Source organism: Brassica napus, chromosome C9 (genome assembly GCF_020379485.1).
Source record: "Brassica napus cultivar Da-Ae chromosome C9, Da-Ae, whole genome shotgun sequence".
Taxonomy (NCBI): Eukaryota; Viridiplantae; Streptophyta; class Magnoliopsida; order Brassicales; family Brassicaceae; genus Brassica; species Brassica napus.
In genome coordinates, this window is record NC_063452.1 from 9,167,398 (window position 1) to 9,183,817 (window position 16,420).

Sequence of the window (16,420 nt, forward strand, 5' to 3'; positions counted from 1 at the left end):
AAGGAAGTGGGAAGTGGTCCTTCCTTGTGGCTGAGTTTAGCTTCCTGTAGTCAATGCACATCCTATGCCCTGTGACTGTTCTGGTAGGAATCAGCTCAGCCTTCTCATTTGTGATGACAGTGATGCCACCCTTCTTAGGAACCACATGAACCGGGCTCACCCAAGTGCTGTCTGAAATTGGGTAGATCACCCCTGCACTCAACAGCTTTAGAATCTCCTTTTTCACAACTTCCATCAGTTTGGGATTCAGTCTTCGCTGGTGCTCTATGGACGTCTTTGACTCATCCTCCAAGTGAATCTTGTGCATGCAAAGATCTGGAGAAATACCTGTAATATCATCCAAAGAGTACCCCAATGCTTTTCTATACTTTCGCAATTTTGAAAGAAGCAAAGCGGTCTCCACATTATTCAGGTTAGCACAAATAATAACAGGATATGTGGAATTCGGTCCCAAGAATGCATACCTCAGCCCAGCTGGGAGGGCTTTAAGTTCCACCTTTGGAGCATTCTCCTCACTCCAATCTGGTTGGGAGGATGACGGTTTGACGGTTTTATCGGTGCCTGAGTCTTCAAGGCTGACATAGGCGACATGCTTCTCAATCGGTGAGGCTGAATCCAAAATCTCAGAAAATCCAACCACTTCTTGGTTCATGAACCCGAACTCACTCTCCCTTTGGGTCAATGCGACTTGTAGAGGATCATCAGTGTGCAACTCTTCATCCATTTCCTCCACCAGTTCAGTCAATGTATCAACCCAGAAAGTCTGTCCATCAATAGTCGGATTTTTCAGCACCTTCTCCACATTGTATCTCATCGCCATGTCTCCTAGACGTAAGTCTATATGCCCATTCTGTACATCAATCATGGCTCCAGCAGTAGCTAAAAACGGTCTGCCCAAAATGAGAGGATCTTTAGGTTCCTCTTCCAGCTCCAGAACTACAAAATCGGTAAGCACATATCCCTTTCCAACACCAACAGGGATGTTTTCTAGTACACCGACTGGTCTTCGCACTGATCGGTCAGCAAGGACCAAGGAGATCCTTGTAGGTTTGTAGTTCGTCATGCCTAGCCTCTCAGAGACAGAGAAAGGCATTAGGCTCACTCCTGAACCCAGATCGCAGAGACTCCTCTCAAAGGTAAGTGATCCAATGCGGCATGGTAGAACAAATGCTCCGGGATCTTCACGCTTTTTAGGCATGACATTTTGTAGAACTGCGCTACATTCCTCATTGAGCATCAACACACCACGCTCTAGGCTCATCTTATCGGTAAGAATCTCCTTCATGTACCTTTTAAGAGAAGGTACCATCTTCACCGCTTCAACGAATGGCAATCTCACATGTAACTCCCCAACAAGGTTCTTTAGCTTCTCGTACTCACGTTCTTTGATCTTCTGCCTTGGTCTGGATGGGTATGGAGCCTTAGGAACATAAGCAGGAGGCGCCACATACACCTCTTCAGGTTCAGAGGAATTTGGCTTCGTTGACACGGGATCGGTCGATCCACATGGACCGGATCGGTCGATCTCCGTCCCCTTGGATCGGTCGATCTGTTCCTGAGATCGGTCGATCTTTTTCTTATTCGATCCCTCAATCGTTTTTCCACTCCTAAGTGTTACAGCATTCACAAACTCCTTGGGATTCGTCTCTGACTTCCCTGGTAGAAATCCAGGTGCTGTTCTGCTGCTGGAGGCGGTTTGAGCAACTTGCTTTTCCAAAACTTTCAAATGGGTGTTCAAAGCTTCAAACTTCCCATTAAGCTCTCCATACATGTTATCCACCTTGGTGTTTATCTCTGCAGTGCTATTCTTCTGACCTTCTAGCACCATTTGCAGCATCTTCTTAATTTCGTTATCCTGAGAAGACTGTGACGAAGAGGCATTCCCTTGATTCTGGTAGTTGTTGTACTGCTGCCTTTGCTGAAATCCTGAGTTGCCCGAGTTGTTCCCCTGATATTGATTTCTGTTCTGATATCCTTGGTTGAACACACTCTGGTTCTGATTCTGGTTCTGCCTGTTTCCTGCCTGAGGGTAGGACTGATGTTGTGGATTCTCCACATTGTTGCTCCGGTAAGACAGATTATTTTGCTGATTTTGACTCCATCCAAGGTTCTGATTGTAGCCTCTGTTGTAGTTTCCTTGACCACCAATGTAGTTCACATCAGCTTGCATATCATCTGAATCATCACCAACAGTTTCTTGTGAGGAACGATAGCCTTGCTCCTCCACAAATTTCACAGATTTCTGATCTCTCTTGAGAAGCATCTCAATCTTGGCATTCAGCTCATCTATCTTCTTGGATTCATAACCAACACCCTTCTGGCTGGTGTCAAACCTTGACTTGCGGTTTGCTTTGCTGGATGACAGGTTGTTCAGCAAGGTGTAAGCTTCTTCAACAGTCTTGGTCATGAAATCACCATTACTTGCTGTGTCCATGGCATCTTGACTCTCTTCATGAACTCCATTATAGAAAATGTTCAGCAAGCTCACATCAGTGTAACCATGGTGAGGGCAGTCCTGTGTGTACTCCTTGAAACGCTCCCAAGCCTCATGAAAGCTTTCTGAATCAAGCTGCTGAAAGCTTCCAATTCTGCTTCTCAGATATGTGGACCTTGACTTGGTGAAGAAATGCTGTAGAAAAGCAGCTCTTGTCTCTTCCCATGTAGTAAGAGATCCTGGAGGGATGGACTTTAACCATCTGATAGCTTTATCAGCTAAGGAAAACGGGAACAACCTGCATTTCAAAGCGCCTTGAGGAACTCCATTATGTCTGCTGGTGTCACAGACTCGCTCAAAATGCTCCAAGTGATACATCGGGTCCTCAGACGGGTTTCCATGAAACGGATTTTTCTCCACCAAATTAATGAGACCAGTCTTGATCTCAAAGTCTCTTCTCTCAATGGGAGGTGGGCGAATCCCAGAACGATCGGCATAGAATGCATCTGGTGTATCATAATGTGCAAGCGTCATCCTAGGCATGCCATAGTCTCCAGCCTGTTGTCTTGCAGCTACACCAGCCTGCTGATTATCACCAGCATTGTTGCCTTCTCGTTCATCTACAGGAATTGGATTTTGCGGGTTGTCCTGAAACTGGTCTTCTTGGTGTTCAGCCATTTCAACCTCTTCAGCGGACTCAAGTCTTTTCTTTTTCACTTGTCTCTCTAGGCGGCCGAGCTCTAACTCCAAAGGTATTAAATTCGATGATCCTTTGCTTCTAGTATGAAATCCGCTCATTCACCTGAAAACACAAACAGAAAGAGAAAGACAGAAACATTAGACAAAATAAAAATGCTATAGTCTTAAACTGATCATTAACTCTAGGGTGACCAAATGGTCCCCGGCAACGGCGCCAAAAACTTGATGTGTCGAGTTTTAACCCGATTATCTAACTGCAAGTGCACAGTAAAGTACGCAGTAGTAATGCGGGATCGAATCCACAGGGACCGATGATCACACGTAGAGTTGCAGACAAGTTAATAGCTACAGCGAACGAAGATATATTTTTGATGTTTTTTTATTTAATTTTCTTTAGTGTCACAAAACATAAACAAGCTGTAAAAAGATGATTTAAACGATTTGAAAACTATTTTAAAACAAACGTTGGGCATTGGGAATTCTCAGGGATTTCTTTTTAATCAAGATACAATTAATGGCAGACACAGGGATATATTAAGAACCGTCTAGAACTCAAACACGATATTAGAATTAACCTACTTCCGTAGCGCTAATTCTCTATGTTATAGAAATCTCCACACTAACTTCCGCTGAGTTTCAATTTCTAAACAAGCATTAAGAACAGGTTCAATATGTTCACAAAGCGCAATAACATCAACTTCCGAGGGTTAAGGACACTTTGCTCATCTAAAGTATTTTCGGAAGTTCAAACAATCACTTTCGGTGCATCAAACAATCTGATATCATGAACTAAGTGATCAATTCAGTTCAAGCAGTAAGAAATCCATTAGATGAAGAACCAAAACGTAATCCCTTAGTCTACACACGTTTTATGAATCAAAACATCAAGAAATCCCCTATGAGAACCCCTAAACCCAACTAGATGACTACTCACACATAACTAAGCAAGAACAACACGATTTTGATGAAGAAAACATGATAAGATTGTATTAAAACAGAGTAAAGGTTCAGAAGATCTTCTCCAAATGGTTTTGAGATGAACTCCTTTACAAATCTTCACAAATCACACAAAACAAGTTACAAAACTCTCAAATCTCTCTCAAGAACTTGTAAATCTCCTTCTTGGTCGTCTCTGGTCTTTCTGAGTCCCAAAAGTCGAGAGTTCTTTCGTCCATTATTGAGGGGAGTGGGTAAAAAGGAGTGAAAAGCTCGTTGGTGCGTGTGGAGCCCGTAGAGCGTGGGATCGGTCGATCCACATGGACCGGATCGGTCGATCCACATGGACCGGATCGGTCGATCTAGTGCATGAAACCGTAGCGACACGGCTTTTCTTCTTAGCTCTGGATCGGTCGATCCACAGACAATGGATCGGTCGATCTATGTCCTGTGCGATCAATACTTCTCATTCGGTCCATTGTTCGGTCCATCTTGCTTCTGAATAAATCCCGAATGCGTTCTTTTCTTGCAAGCTATCTAGTAACCTGCATATTACACTTAAGAACACCAAAACGCATCAAATAGACCAAAACATTAATTAAAACCGACCATTTAATTGCTCCAAAACGAGTTTAAAACCGTTAAAAACACGGAATATCAAGTAAGTCTCCTCATAATCTATTCCTGGTCTCTGTGAGAATCCTTGTGCAAGAAGCCGTGCTTTATATCTCACTACTTCTCCTTTCTCATTTCTTTTCCTCACAAAGATCCATTTGTATCCCACTGGTTTGACATCTCTTGGTGTCACAGTTATAGGGCCAAAAATGCCTCTTTTCTTTAATGATTCTAACTCCACGTTTATAGCTTCTTTCCATTTGATCCAATCTGATCTTTGCATGCATTCATATATGGACGGGGTTCTAGATCCTCATATATTTCCATGATCTCAAGTGCTACTTTATATGCAAATATATCATCGACGTCGATATCTTTTATGTTCCATTTTGTTCCAGACATTATATAATTGATAGAGATCTCTTGATTATCCGGTTCTAGCGTTCCATGAAGTTCAGCGTCCCGAACCTCATTATATGGAACGGTCGGTTCATTTGGTGTGGCCGGCCCACTCGGCTCGACCGTTCTGGTCGGCTCGGCCGGTCCATCAATGTCATGGACGGTTTCATTAATGCTCTCGGATCCAGCACCTCTCTTGGACTTCCGAGGCTGTCTATCTTTGGAACCAATAGGTCTACCATGTTTGAGACGTTGTTTAGACTCTGTAGCCACTTGACCTTGTCCCTTCTGGACATCTATTCTTATAGGTGCATTACAAGCCGGTATGTATGACTTTGTCACTCTATTCGGGTCAGCAAATGAATCTGGCAATTGATTAGCTAGCTTTTGAAGATGTATAATCTTTTGGACTTCCATATCACATTCTTTAGTCCGAGGATCTTGCCAAGATATTGATGGTCGAGACCATTCTATGTCTTTGCTCAACCGGTTGTTATCTCCCCTAAGGTCGGACATGTGGACTCATCAAAGTGTGAGTCTGCGTATCTGGCCTTAAACAAATCACCGGTTGTTGGCTCAAGATACTTTATAATAGTTGGGTAGTCATATCCAACGTATATTCTCATCCTTCTCTGTGGTCCCATTTTAGTTCTCTGTGGTGGAGAAATTCGAACGTAAACGGCACATCCAAATGTTTTGATGTGGGACACGTCTTGGGCATGACCCGTGAGTAACTGGGATGGCGAATATCTATGCTCACTAGATGGCCTTATGCGAATCAGTTTTGCTGCATGTAATACTGCATGTCCCCACGCTGATACCGGGAGTTTAGACCTCATGAGTAATGGCCAGGCTATCAGCTGTGTATGTACATGTGCCACGGATTGTTCCACACTTACCCCCATGGACATACAATACTCATTAAATGCATGGGACGTGAACTCACCAGCATTTTCTAGACGTATAGTCTTTAAAGGAAAATCTGGAAAGTGTGCTCTCAGACTTATGATCTGAGCAAGCTGGCGTTCAAATGCTAAATTTCATGTGGATAGTAGGCAAACATGTGACCATCTGGTCGATGCATCAATCAGGACCATGAAATACCGAAATGTCCCACTAGGTGGGTGTATTGGTCCACATATATCTCCCTGAGTCCTTTCCAGAAAATTTATGATTTCTTTATTCACTTTGGCTGGTGAAGGCCTAGTTATGAGTTTTCCTTGTGCACATGCTGCACATGTGAGATTATTTGGGACAACTCATTTGAATGTGTGCCCTTGTGAATTCATTATCAGTTTTCGCATCATACTAGTACCGGGATGGCCAAGCTGGTTATGCCATAGAGTAAAATTTTCGCAGGCATTAGCCTCGATCATACTGTCTTTGCATAGTATAGACCGGTAGCTATTGCGGGTACAGTCTCTAGGACCGTCCTATTGCCTTGGGTGATCGAAAATATGTTAAGGAATTCTTTATTTCCTTCTTCCCATGTTTCAAGGTGGAAACCGTTCAATCTTATATCCTTGAAACTCAATAGGCTCCTTTTAGAGCTGGGGGAATATAAGGCATTTTTAATCTCTAGACGAGTGCCTTTAGGCATCAATATATAAGCCTGGTCGTGACCCTCAATCAGGCCGGCCACACCCGCAATAGTGTGTATATTTGCACTTTGCATTATGAGATTGACGAAGTATCTTTTGTCTCTAAGAATTGTGTGACTTGAGCCACTATCCACCACGAGTATACTCATTTCATCATTCATTCTATATATGAGAAGATTCATAATCTCAGAGACTTTATAAAATTTTAAAGCTTTCATATTATAAATTCAAACACCAAAAAGAAAAACACAAAGCAATCTTAGAACAATCAAATAAAAGTCGAATTAGTCTTTAAGACAATCTGATGTCTCATGATCCATTAGATCATCCTTTTCATGGTCGAAATCATCATCAGCATCATACCCATCGTCGTGAACCAGATGAGCTTCTGGGTTCTTGTTCTTAAGACTCTCCTGATAGAGTTCACATAGATGCTTAGGGGTTCTGCAATTCTTGGACCAATGGTTACTCACCCCACACCTGTGACAAACGGATTTGGTCGATTAAGACGGCTTGGATATACCACCTCGACCGCGGCCAAAAATGGCTCTTCCACGACCATAGTTGGAACCACGACCACGGTTATTGTGGTTTCCATATCCACGGCCATATGAGTAATTGTCACGGCCACCACGTCCCTTGTACCCACCACGGCCTCTACCATGTGTTCTTCTCTCATTGTAGACGTGGTTGCTTTCTTTGGGATCTTTCTTTTCTTGTTCAGCTTTGTGGGCTTCTGGTAATGGTGCTGATCCTGGAGGTCTCATCTCACTGTTCTTCATTAATAGTTCATTATTAGCCTCGGCCAGAAGTAGGCACGAGATCAGATCAGTATATGTGGCGAATCCTCTCTCTCTCTCTATACTGCTGCAGCAGCAACACATTCGTTGAATGGAAAGTAGAGAAGGTCTTATCAAGTAACTCTTTCTCGGTTACTTCTTCACCACACAATCTCATCATTGAGACTATTTTGAACAATACCGAATTGTATTCATCCACAGACTCATATCTAGCCTTTAGGAGTAGCACCGTTTTCTGGTGATCATATCTACGCTGTAAAGCGATCCAAAAGTCTAGTGGATTCTCCATTGTAAGGTACTGATCTTTTAAACCTTCAATGAGATGATGGCGTATAATACTAATCGCCTTATAACGATTCTTATCATTCTCATTGTTGTCCTCGATGATAGTATCACCGAGTCCCTTTGACCTCAGGTTGATCTTTGTATCTAGCGCCCACTGTAAATAGTTATCTCCAGAGAGATTAAGGGCTGCATAGTCTAGATTTAAGATTTTCGACATCTGGATCACATTATCAATCAGAATTTAGGTTTTACAATGTGATCATTCGACCATAAGACATTCAAGAAAATCGGCCACAATCATGCCTTATGCGGCCATGTAATCAAACTATAGGATCGGGTATATAAAAATCTACTTAACCATGGTGCGAACAATCCTAGTTTATGATTCTATATGTGACAGAGAGATTAAGGCCACACGGCCATAAACTTTTACCAATGTAATCAATTCGAATTCGTATAATCTATATGCTGGTCGATTAAACAAGACGAATGCAATTCATATTCAGATTTAGATGTCATGCAAACAACCTTAGCAATTCGATTTCTATTGGATTCAATTTATAAATTTAGGGTTTCAATTTAAGCAATATATGCTGCTGGTTTAATCAATATGAATTCAAGGTTTCAAGGCCTTTAGGATTTAAATTCGAGATTAGATTATTCAATCAATCTATCAATCCTAAAACCTCAGATCATTAAACACTCAATCAAGAACAATTAAAATCGGATTCAATCTTTTAGGTTTAGGGTTTCGATTCCAGAATTAGGGTTTCTTAAATTCAGATCAGGAACATTCAATAACAGCAATCAATATGTTCTAAGGAATCGATTTCTATATCTAGTTATGAGATTGTCGATTTTGGGTTATAGATTTTAGGGTTTTGATCAAGGACATGGGGTTCCATAATAATGGATTGGGGGTTTTAAGTTTGATCATTATGTTCTCAGATTAGTCGGCACCTTTGTTTTGTAGGTCTGGACCGGACCACCAAAGATCAGGGACGAGCTGAGACGGACGGACGCGAGATGGCTCCTTGTCGGGTCGCAGGCCGAGAGCGGTCACGAGCTTGTTGCTTTTCGCGGACGGTTACGTCTGGTCGGGATCATGATCTGAGTTCAATGCAAGCTGAGCTGAGGCTGAGGACGTTGGACACGAACAAGGAACGTCTAGGAGCTGAGCTTGATCGGAGTTGAGACGAGACGGAGGTTGTCTAGGATCGTCGCCGCTGGCTTGGGTTTTTTTTAGGGTTTAGAGGTTTTGATTTTGTCTCAGGGTTTTTGGAGTCTATCGTGCTGATAACGTGTTGTAAAAGAATGGAGAATTCTTCTGTTATTATTAATGATCAATAGAGGTTCCTTTATATAAGGATTACAAGATAAGTAAAAATCAAAGTATCCAAAACCTAATCTAATAGGAAATAGGAAAACTAGTAAAAAAACATAGAAAAGGAAAGTTGTAAAGCCTTGGCCGACTGGGAACTTGGCCGCCTCTCTTCCACACTGTTGGACCTTGGTTATGGGCCATCCACTTGATGATTTATACCAGTACACCGGGTTTTTATTTTTTTTTAACATCATTGAGATGTTCTTTCCAAAATTCTCAATTCAGTTGGTTTCTTAATACGATGCAAAAATCTACATAGTCCCCATAGTATGAAAATTATCCAAAGTATAAAGAAGTTTCTACAACATTCAATTAATGTTAGTTGTTTTGGATCCTGAGTTGTTAGATGCACACATAAGTACACCCTTTTTTTTTTACGAACCGAGAGAACCAGTAAAACTATATTTACCTTAATGAAAAATACTATTTGCTCAAACCGGTTCATGATCAGAAACACATTACATATGAAAAATCAGACCTAAACCAAATAACCAATTTTAAGCCAATCACCCTCCAAAAGTTGATATCTCATATAAACCACACCCTGACTATGCAACTTGATATATCATATAAAAAGTTTACGCACTGTTTCTTGCACTCCAGTGGCCTCTCACCTTGTTGACCTTACGCAGGTTGACTGCTTCCAAGTTAACAGAGAAAAAGCTTAAGTTATAAACAGCCCTTGAATAATTAAGAAGAAATAGAACTTACGGTCGAGGTTGAGTGATTGATAAAACCGTATGCCCAACTGATCACTGCAACAAAACAAAGGGAACCAGCTGGGTTAGCCTGGTGGTGTTGAGAGAGCTTCGGCCTCAATACGCACCCGGGTTCGAACCGCTGGCCAGGCAATTGGGGTATCTAATTCCCCATAGTACCAAATGGTCCGCCTCGCGCCGAGGGGTTGGCCCCTGGAGGTGGAAGTCCCTCCAGGTTAATCAAAAAAAAAAAAAAAAACAAAAAAACAAAACAAAGGGAAACCACCAATATCAGTTTCTGAGGCTTAAGTTTTATGTAAAGCCACCAATAATTAGTAATTATTAACATACAGTTTCTTATGCGTAAGACTCTTAACCATAAAGTTAGAATCAGTTTTTCAAGAAATATATCGTTGTGTTCCCATCTGAACCATTCGTTCAACTTGATTCACCAATAGAATCAAGGGAACCTTGAAGACCAACATTGCTAGTTATGTTAACATCCAAGCTCATTTCCTGTAACTATCACAACTTTCTAAATAGATTTGAAGACATTTTTGACGTCTTAGACAGTAAAGAAAGACATATATCAAAGGATATTAAGATGTGAGTAAAGCAACTCGTGTATTTGTAGTTAATGACCTTTGTTTTTCGTCGCGAAGAAGTTGGTGAGGCTAAAGAGGTGGAGCTCAGCTTGAGAAAAGCTTCATAATGGCGTACACGATTAGGTGCGATAAATCCTTGCATAAAAAAAGGCATGTGGATGTTTTAATTGATAGGATTATAAGTATAAGCGGTGGACAAACTGAGGGGATTTCAAAGCTATTGTATCATCCTCTTCTGTTGGAAGTAGAACTATTTCCCTTGAATGAAATATGTGTTTTATCAAAAAAAAAACTGAGAGGATTTCAAAGCTCATGCCGCATACCTTCTCGTCGATCAGGAGAAGCTCAAGAGCAATTAGCATCCCAGCTTCTGCTGGATTCCAAGCTTCCTGAAACTGAATGAGCTTGAAAATCAACCTCGCCTCAGCCACTCTGGAAACAACATCTTCAAAGAACACGATCGGACTTAGCAAAAAAAAAAACAATCAGAGAGACAACAACACTGGATTTACATGTTTATGAGACATTTATGCAAATGAATTTGTGTTGATGAACTGGTAATATGGTGGTCTGTAATTCGGAGTGAAATTTTATATAGAGGTGAAAGAGTACTAGAGAAGTTGCTTGTTAAAAATTAGGGTTTGGGAAACCTTGGTGGGAAGGTGTAAAGGTGGAGAGATGGCTGGAGTTAATAGTGTTACCCAAACGTTGCAACACCGGCTCAGCAAAATAAGAGAATGGAGAAGACCATCTTTGTAATGAAAGTTGGGCCTTAAGTGGGCTATGAAGATAATTACGGAGAGTGGGTTACGGTTCTTAACTTTGCAACGCTTTTAATTTTAGTGGACTAATTTGTTGGTTTGTTTTTGCTAGCGGAAGTGTGCTATTGAGCAGATGACGTGTCGACCGGAACAACAGGGTTAACCGACATAAATGAGTCGGGACAGCTCATCCAACACAACCCTAAGCATAGCTTTGGACTGACTGGACCAAACTTTAAATTAAACGTTGAATAAAAAAAGGGATCATTCTTGTGCCTCTCTGTGAAAAAAATGTGCTTTATCATGTAAGTAATATGAAGAAAACAGAGGATGAAGAAGAGATTAAGAGTGTGGGCCAAGACAAAGATACTCAGATGGGCTTCGAAGGAAGAGAGAATAAAGGCCCATGTCTGAAGGCGGTAAAAGGTGTTTCAAGTGATGACGTGATGAAGTGCAGACAAAGAAGTACGGTAAGGAAGAAGGTGGAGCCAGCTGGGGTTGTGGTCCTGCACAACCAATACGCTCCTCTTGTGTCATGTAACTAACGGTTTAGATTGCTTTACGTGTAACTAGATTAAGGCATGACACTAGGGTTTGAGAGTCTCTCTGAACAATATATAAGAGCCTCTATTGTAATCTTCTAAGTGGATGGGAAAATATATTCAGTTTTCATAAAGTTACAATTTTTCTCATGGTATCAGAGCAATAAGAACCCTAACAGGTCGCTCAAATGGCTGAAGAAGCTCCAAATGGTCCTTACCCGTTTCCGACGGGTCTACATGTGACGAGTTCGGTGACTCTCAAGTTGAGTGAGAGCAACTATCTGCTGTGGAAGACACAGTTTGAAGCTTTGTTGAGTAGTCAGAAGCTTCTAGGTTTTGTTACGGGGCAAGTGGAGGCTCCTGGAGCAACTGTAACGGTTGTAGAGAATGAAGTTCAAGTGGTGAATCCAAATCCAGACTTTGAAGCGTGGACGTGTACGGATCAGTTAGTGAAATCGTGGTTGTTTGGTACTCTGAAAGAGGAAGTTTTGGGTTATGTTCATACCTTAACCACATCGCAGGAAGTGTGGCTTGCGCTTGCAGACAACTTTAACAAGAGCTCAGTGGCTAGAGAGTTTGACCTTCGTCGTCGACTCCAACTCCTTTCCACTCGAGGTAAAGAATTCTTGGTCTACTGTCGGGAGTTTAGGTTGTTATGTGATCAACTGAGCTCTATTGGAAGGCCGGTAGATGAGTCTATGAAGGTTTTCACGTTTCTGAATGGTCTCTCTAGAGATTATGACCCTATCTCTACAGTTATTCAGAGTTCTATGTCTCGGTATCCGCCTCCTACATTCTCAGATGTGGTCTCTGAAGTTACTGGGTTTCACACAAGACTGCAGTCGTATGAAACTCCAGCTGAGGTTACTCCTTTCACAGCCTTTCAGACACAGCGGACCGGGTACAATGGTAATCAGCGTGGTCGTGGTTACAATGGTGGTAGGTTTGGTGCCAGAGGTCGTGGTGGAGGTTTCTCAACCAGAGGCAGAGGATTTTCTCAACAGGTTAACTCCTCTGGCTGGAATCAAGCTCAGGGAAGTGATAGCAACCGACCAACATGTCAGATTTGTGGACGAGTAGGACACTCGGCTCTGAAGTGCTGGAACCGCTTTGACAACGCATATCAAAGTACTGATATTCCAAAAGCTCTAGCTGCGATCCAGGTCTCAGACACAGCAGGTGGAGAGTGGTATCCTGACTCTACAGCTACAGCTCATATCACCGCTCATGCTTCTGCTCTTCAGAATGTGTCACCTTATCATGGACCTGAATCTGTGATGGTCGGCAATGGACATCAACTGCCTATCACTCATGTTGGATCAACGACAGATTTATGGATGGTGACGGTTTTGGTGGAATCATATCGTCGAGGTCGCGAGAAAGAGGAAGATGGGAGACAAAACCTAATGGGTCTCTAACAGGGCTCAATATCTAGGCCTACTCTATCTTTTATAATAAAAGCCCAGATCACATTAGATAAATTAGAGAAGCGCCAGTGAAAAAAATCGCAGAGCTCTCGTATTGCGAAACGTGGCGCGATTTGCCCATCCCTCCATGGTGATGTGGCACAAGGAGGAAGTAGAAAAGTCAATTTTATTTATATAGATAGATAATGAGGCAGTTCCTTTTTTCCTGAGGTGACACGTCAACATTTTCGTGGATTACACTTTTAAAAAGTGTGAAAAAATGTCAAGTATGTGGCTCGAACCCGGGTTATTGAGATATAAACACCAACATTTATACCACTAAACTAAATGATACTTTGTACATTGATGGCCGAAACTAATATATATTTATGAAGGTCGGAAACCTTTGCTTCTTTGGTTTTCTCTGTGGGTCGGGCCTACAAGTGTATTATGAGTTTCATTTTTAAATGAGGTTCATCACGTTATATGAAAAAAACAACAATTATAGTTTTTCCATATTGTAAAATGTCTTCGTTTAACATGAGTTAGGGTTCTTTTCATCATTGTCTTAGACAAGTCTGAGTTACAGAGTTGCGTTGTGTGTCTCTTCGTAATATATTTTTTCACTGGTGAACTCTTCATCTCCTGATATCTTGCATATTTACATTGTTCTAATTATCCTTTCTTGTGCTCATTGGTCTTTTGAAATAGCATTTACACATGTTTAGGTTGCATTTCCATGCATTAGTCCTTATCAGGTGTTGGAGGGAGTTTCATGATGAACTCTGTGCCCCAAGGAGTGTTTTGATGCCCAAAGAATGTAGATGAGTCGTTGAAGGATCCTAGCGGCCAGGCGTAGCGGCAAAGGCTGGTCGCTACAGAAGATAAGTACCGTAGCGGGCGAGTGTAGCGGGATGGAGAGGCCGCTATATTTGAAGCGCCTCCTACAGCAGCCAGCCATAGCGACTTCACGAGGTCGCTATGCGTTCAAGACTTCTAAAAATTTCCCAAGTATCCTAGCGGCCACACGTAGCGGGCATGACAAGTCGCTACAGGCGTAGCGACCTCTGGTAGCGACCTTTTCTGGTCACTACGGAGAAAAATATCTATGTTTTTGTGGGTTAACCCAGGTTTGTTGGGTTAACCCAACTCGTTTTTAGACATCTATAAACACCTTTAAGACCTAATCTGAGGAGAATCTCATTTTTCTCTCAAGAACATTGCCTCCTTTGTAAAAAATCTTGAATCTTTATATCATAATCTAAGGAAGTTCTTCATATTATATCTTGTTTCTCCTTCTCATAAACATGATGAGCCTTGAATCCATCATGGGTTTGAGGTTTCTCATGGAGATTAGAGAGTAGACACTCCTTGGATTCATGGGTTAAGGTAGATTAGGGTGATTAAGTGTATATTTAGGGTGTTTTATTGTAGATCCTTCTTATTTCTTGCTTGTTGAGTGATCTTAATGCTATTTTAGAGTTGGCCTCTCTAAAATTGAGCTCTAGACATTTCATACCCGAAAGGTGTTTGATGAAATGTCTGAACCAACTCTCCTAAGCTTTTAACACTCTTTACCAAAGATATTTGTTGTTAAAGGTGTTAAGATGGCTAATAGACTTGATTTTAATGATTGCTTTGATAATATTCAACCAAAGAGATTTGATGCTTGAGTTATCTTAGTGAATGAACATCCATCTAGAGATAGAGTTTGTTTAGGATTGTGTCTAAGCCTAAGGTTGATAGATTGATTGAATGTTGCCACCTTTAGATTGAACCTTGATCACTTTATATCAATTATCCTTACCATAGATCCATCCTTAGTATTTGATTGAATTCTTGCACTTATTTCTTGATTGGATTTGAGATCACCTTGTTTATATTTCTAGGATATTAGTTTGTTACAAATCATCTATCTTCTTGTTTGCTTAGATTAGGAAGGTTTGTGTATTCTTGGTGTTATAAGTCTCTAGTTCTTTGTGGATTCGATCCTAAAATGCTACAATGACATACCATTCGATTGTGGTATTGTTGGCACATTAGGTTAATTGGTATGTGCTTAAACGCGTAATCAATTTGGCGCCGTTGCCGGGGAACTAAGTAGATTTGTCATTAGGATTTCAAACTTTCTTGAGATTAAGCTTTATTTTCTTATGCTTTGTTTTGTTTTTGTGTAGCTACTAACCTCTTCTTCTAGCTTTTGTTATTTGTAGAGATGGCTTCAAGCTACTTTGAGAAGCCACAAGAAGAGGAAGAGACATTTGAAGATCACATTGAAGATCAGCCATATGTGAAGCCACCACCCTTTGATATACACATACTCACACCAGATCAAAGAGTGGAGTTACACCGGCTTCAGAGAACGAAAGAGTATTGGGGCAAGCCAATAAGACACCTAGCACAAATGGTCCGGATACACCTTATTAGGGATAGAGCAGAGTTTGAAGGAAGAGATGTTAACCAGTATGAGTTTGATGTTGCTTGTGCCCTTGATGAGGTAATGTATTGGGTTCCACCACCCCAGCTGGAAGGTACAAGCATTTCCACTTTAGAACTTAAACTTGAGGAAATTTGCTTGCCTTGTGGTGAGGATAACGCCCCTGATCTTGATTCTCTTGTGCTCATAAATGAATGTCTTGATCTGATATGTGAAACTAAGAAACTAGATGAGTCGAGAATAGAAAAGCTTGTTAGAGATCATATTGAAGTTTGTTTTGACAAGAGTTATCTATGTGCTTCATTTGATCTTGAATCTGAGTTTTTCATTCTTAATGAACCTAGACCTCTTCTTAAACTTGCTGATTTAGGGGATGAACTTGATGTGGATAAGCTCTTGCTTGAGATAGAAAACCCCCATGCTGAAAACTATCATGAGAATGTGAACATTGTGTATTATTTGATTGATGGAGATAGAGTTGACTACTTTGTTAAAACCTCGTTTGAACCTGTAGTTGATTTTGCGTTTCCACCTAATGCTTTTGATTCTCATGATCATCTGAACCTCAAAGAGCATTTCATAACTCATGTCATATCTTTAGTGAAGCTCTTTGAGGAAAAATCTGTCTATTTTCTATGGACAGTAGTGTGCTCCTTTGCATACTTGGTTCCTTGTTCTTGTAGGAGAAGGACAAAAAGTGCATTGGCTCAGCCTTTTGATACTTATGATTAGCAAGCACACAAAGTCAAGCTAGAGACTTAAAACAAGCTCACTTGGGAGGAAGTCCCATGGTATCCTTTGTATATATTTTTATATCT

General features: G+C 41.2%; 1 protein-coding gene, 1 long non-coding RNA gene and 1 other non-coding gene across 3 annotated transcripts; 1 reads left to right on the plus strand and 2 right to left on the minus strand.

The window, feature by feature from the left end:
- The first annotated feature begins 2,495 nt into the window (after positions 1-2,495).
- Positions 2,496-2,602, plus strand: LOC125593626. Its single transcript, XR_007329526.1, has one exon. It is a non-coding gene; the product is annotated as a small nucleolar RNA R71 (small nucleolar RNA).
- A 4,366-nt stretch (positions 2,603-6,968) lies between these two features.
- Positions 6,969-7,466, minus strand: LOC106373099 (zinc finger CCCH domain-containing protein 4-like). Its single transcript, XM_013813323.1, has 2 exons — positions 7,195-7,466; positions 6,969-7,128 (listed from the first exon to the last, which is right to left on the minus strand). Exons 1-2 carry the CDS (start codon positions 7,464-7,466, stop codon positions 6,969-6,971), a joined length of 432 nt encoding a protein of 143 aa, XP_013668777.1.
- A 1,776-nt stretch (positions 7,467-9,242) lies between these two features.
- On the minus strand, positions 9,243-11,214 carry LOC106352073. The gene is made up of 3 exons (XR_002660316.2): positions 10,780-11,214; positions 9,865-10,591; positions 9,243-9,790 (listed from the first exon to the last, which is right to left on the minus strand). It is a non-coding gene; the product is annotated as an uncharacterized LOC106352073 (long non-coding RNA).
- Between the last annotated feature and the right edge of the window lie 5,206 nt (positions 11,215-16,420).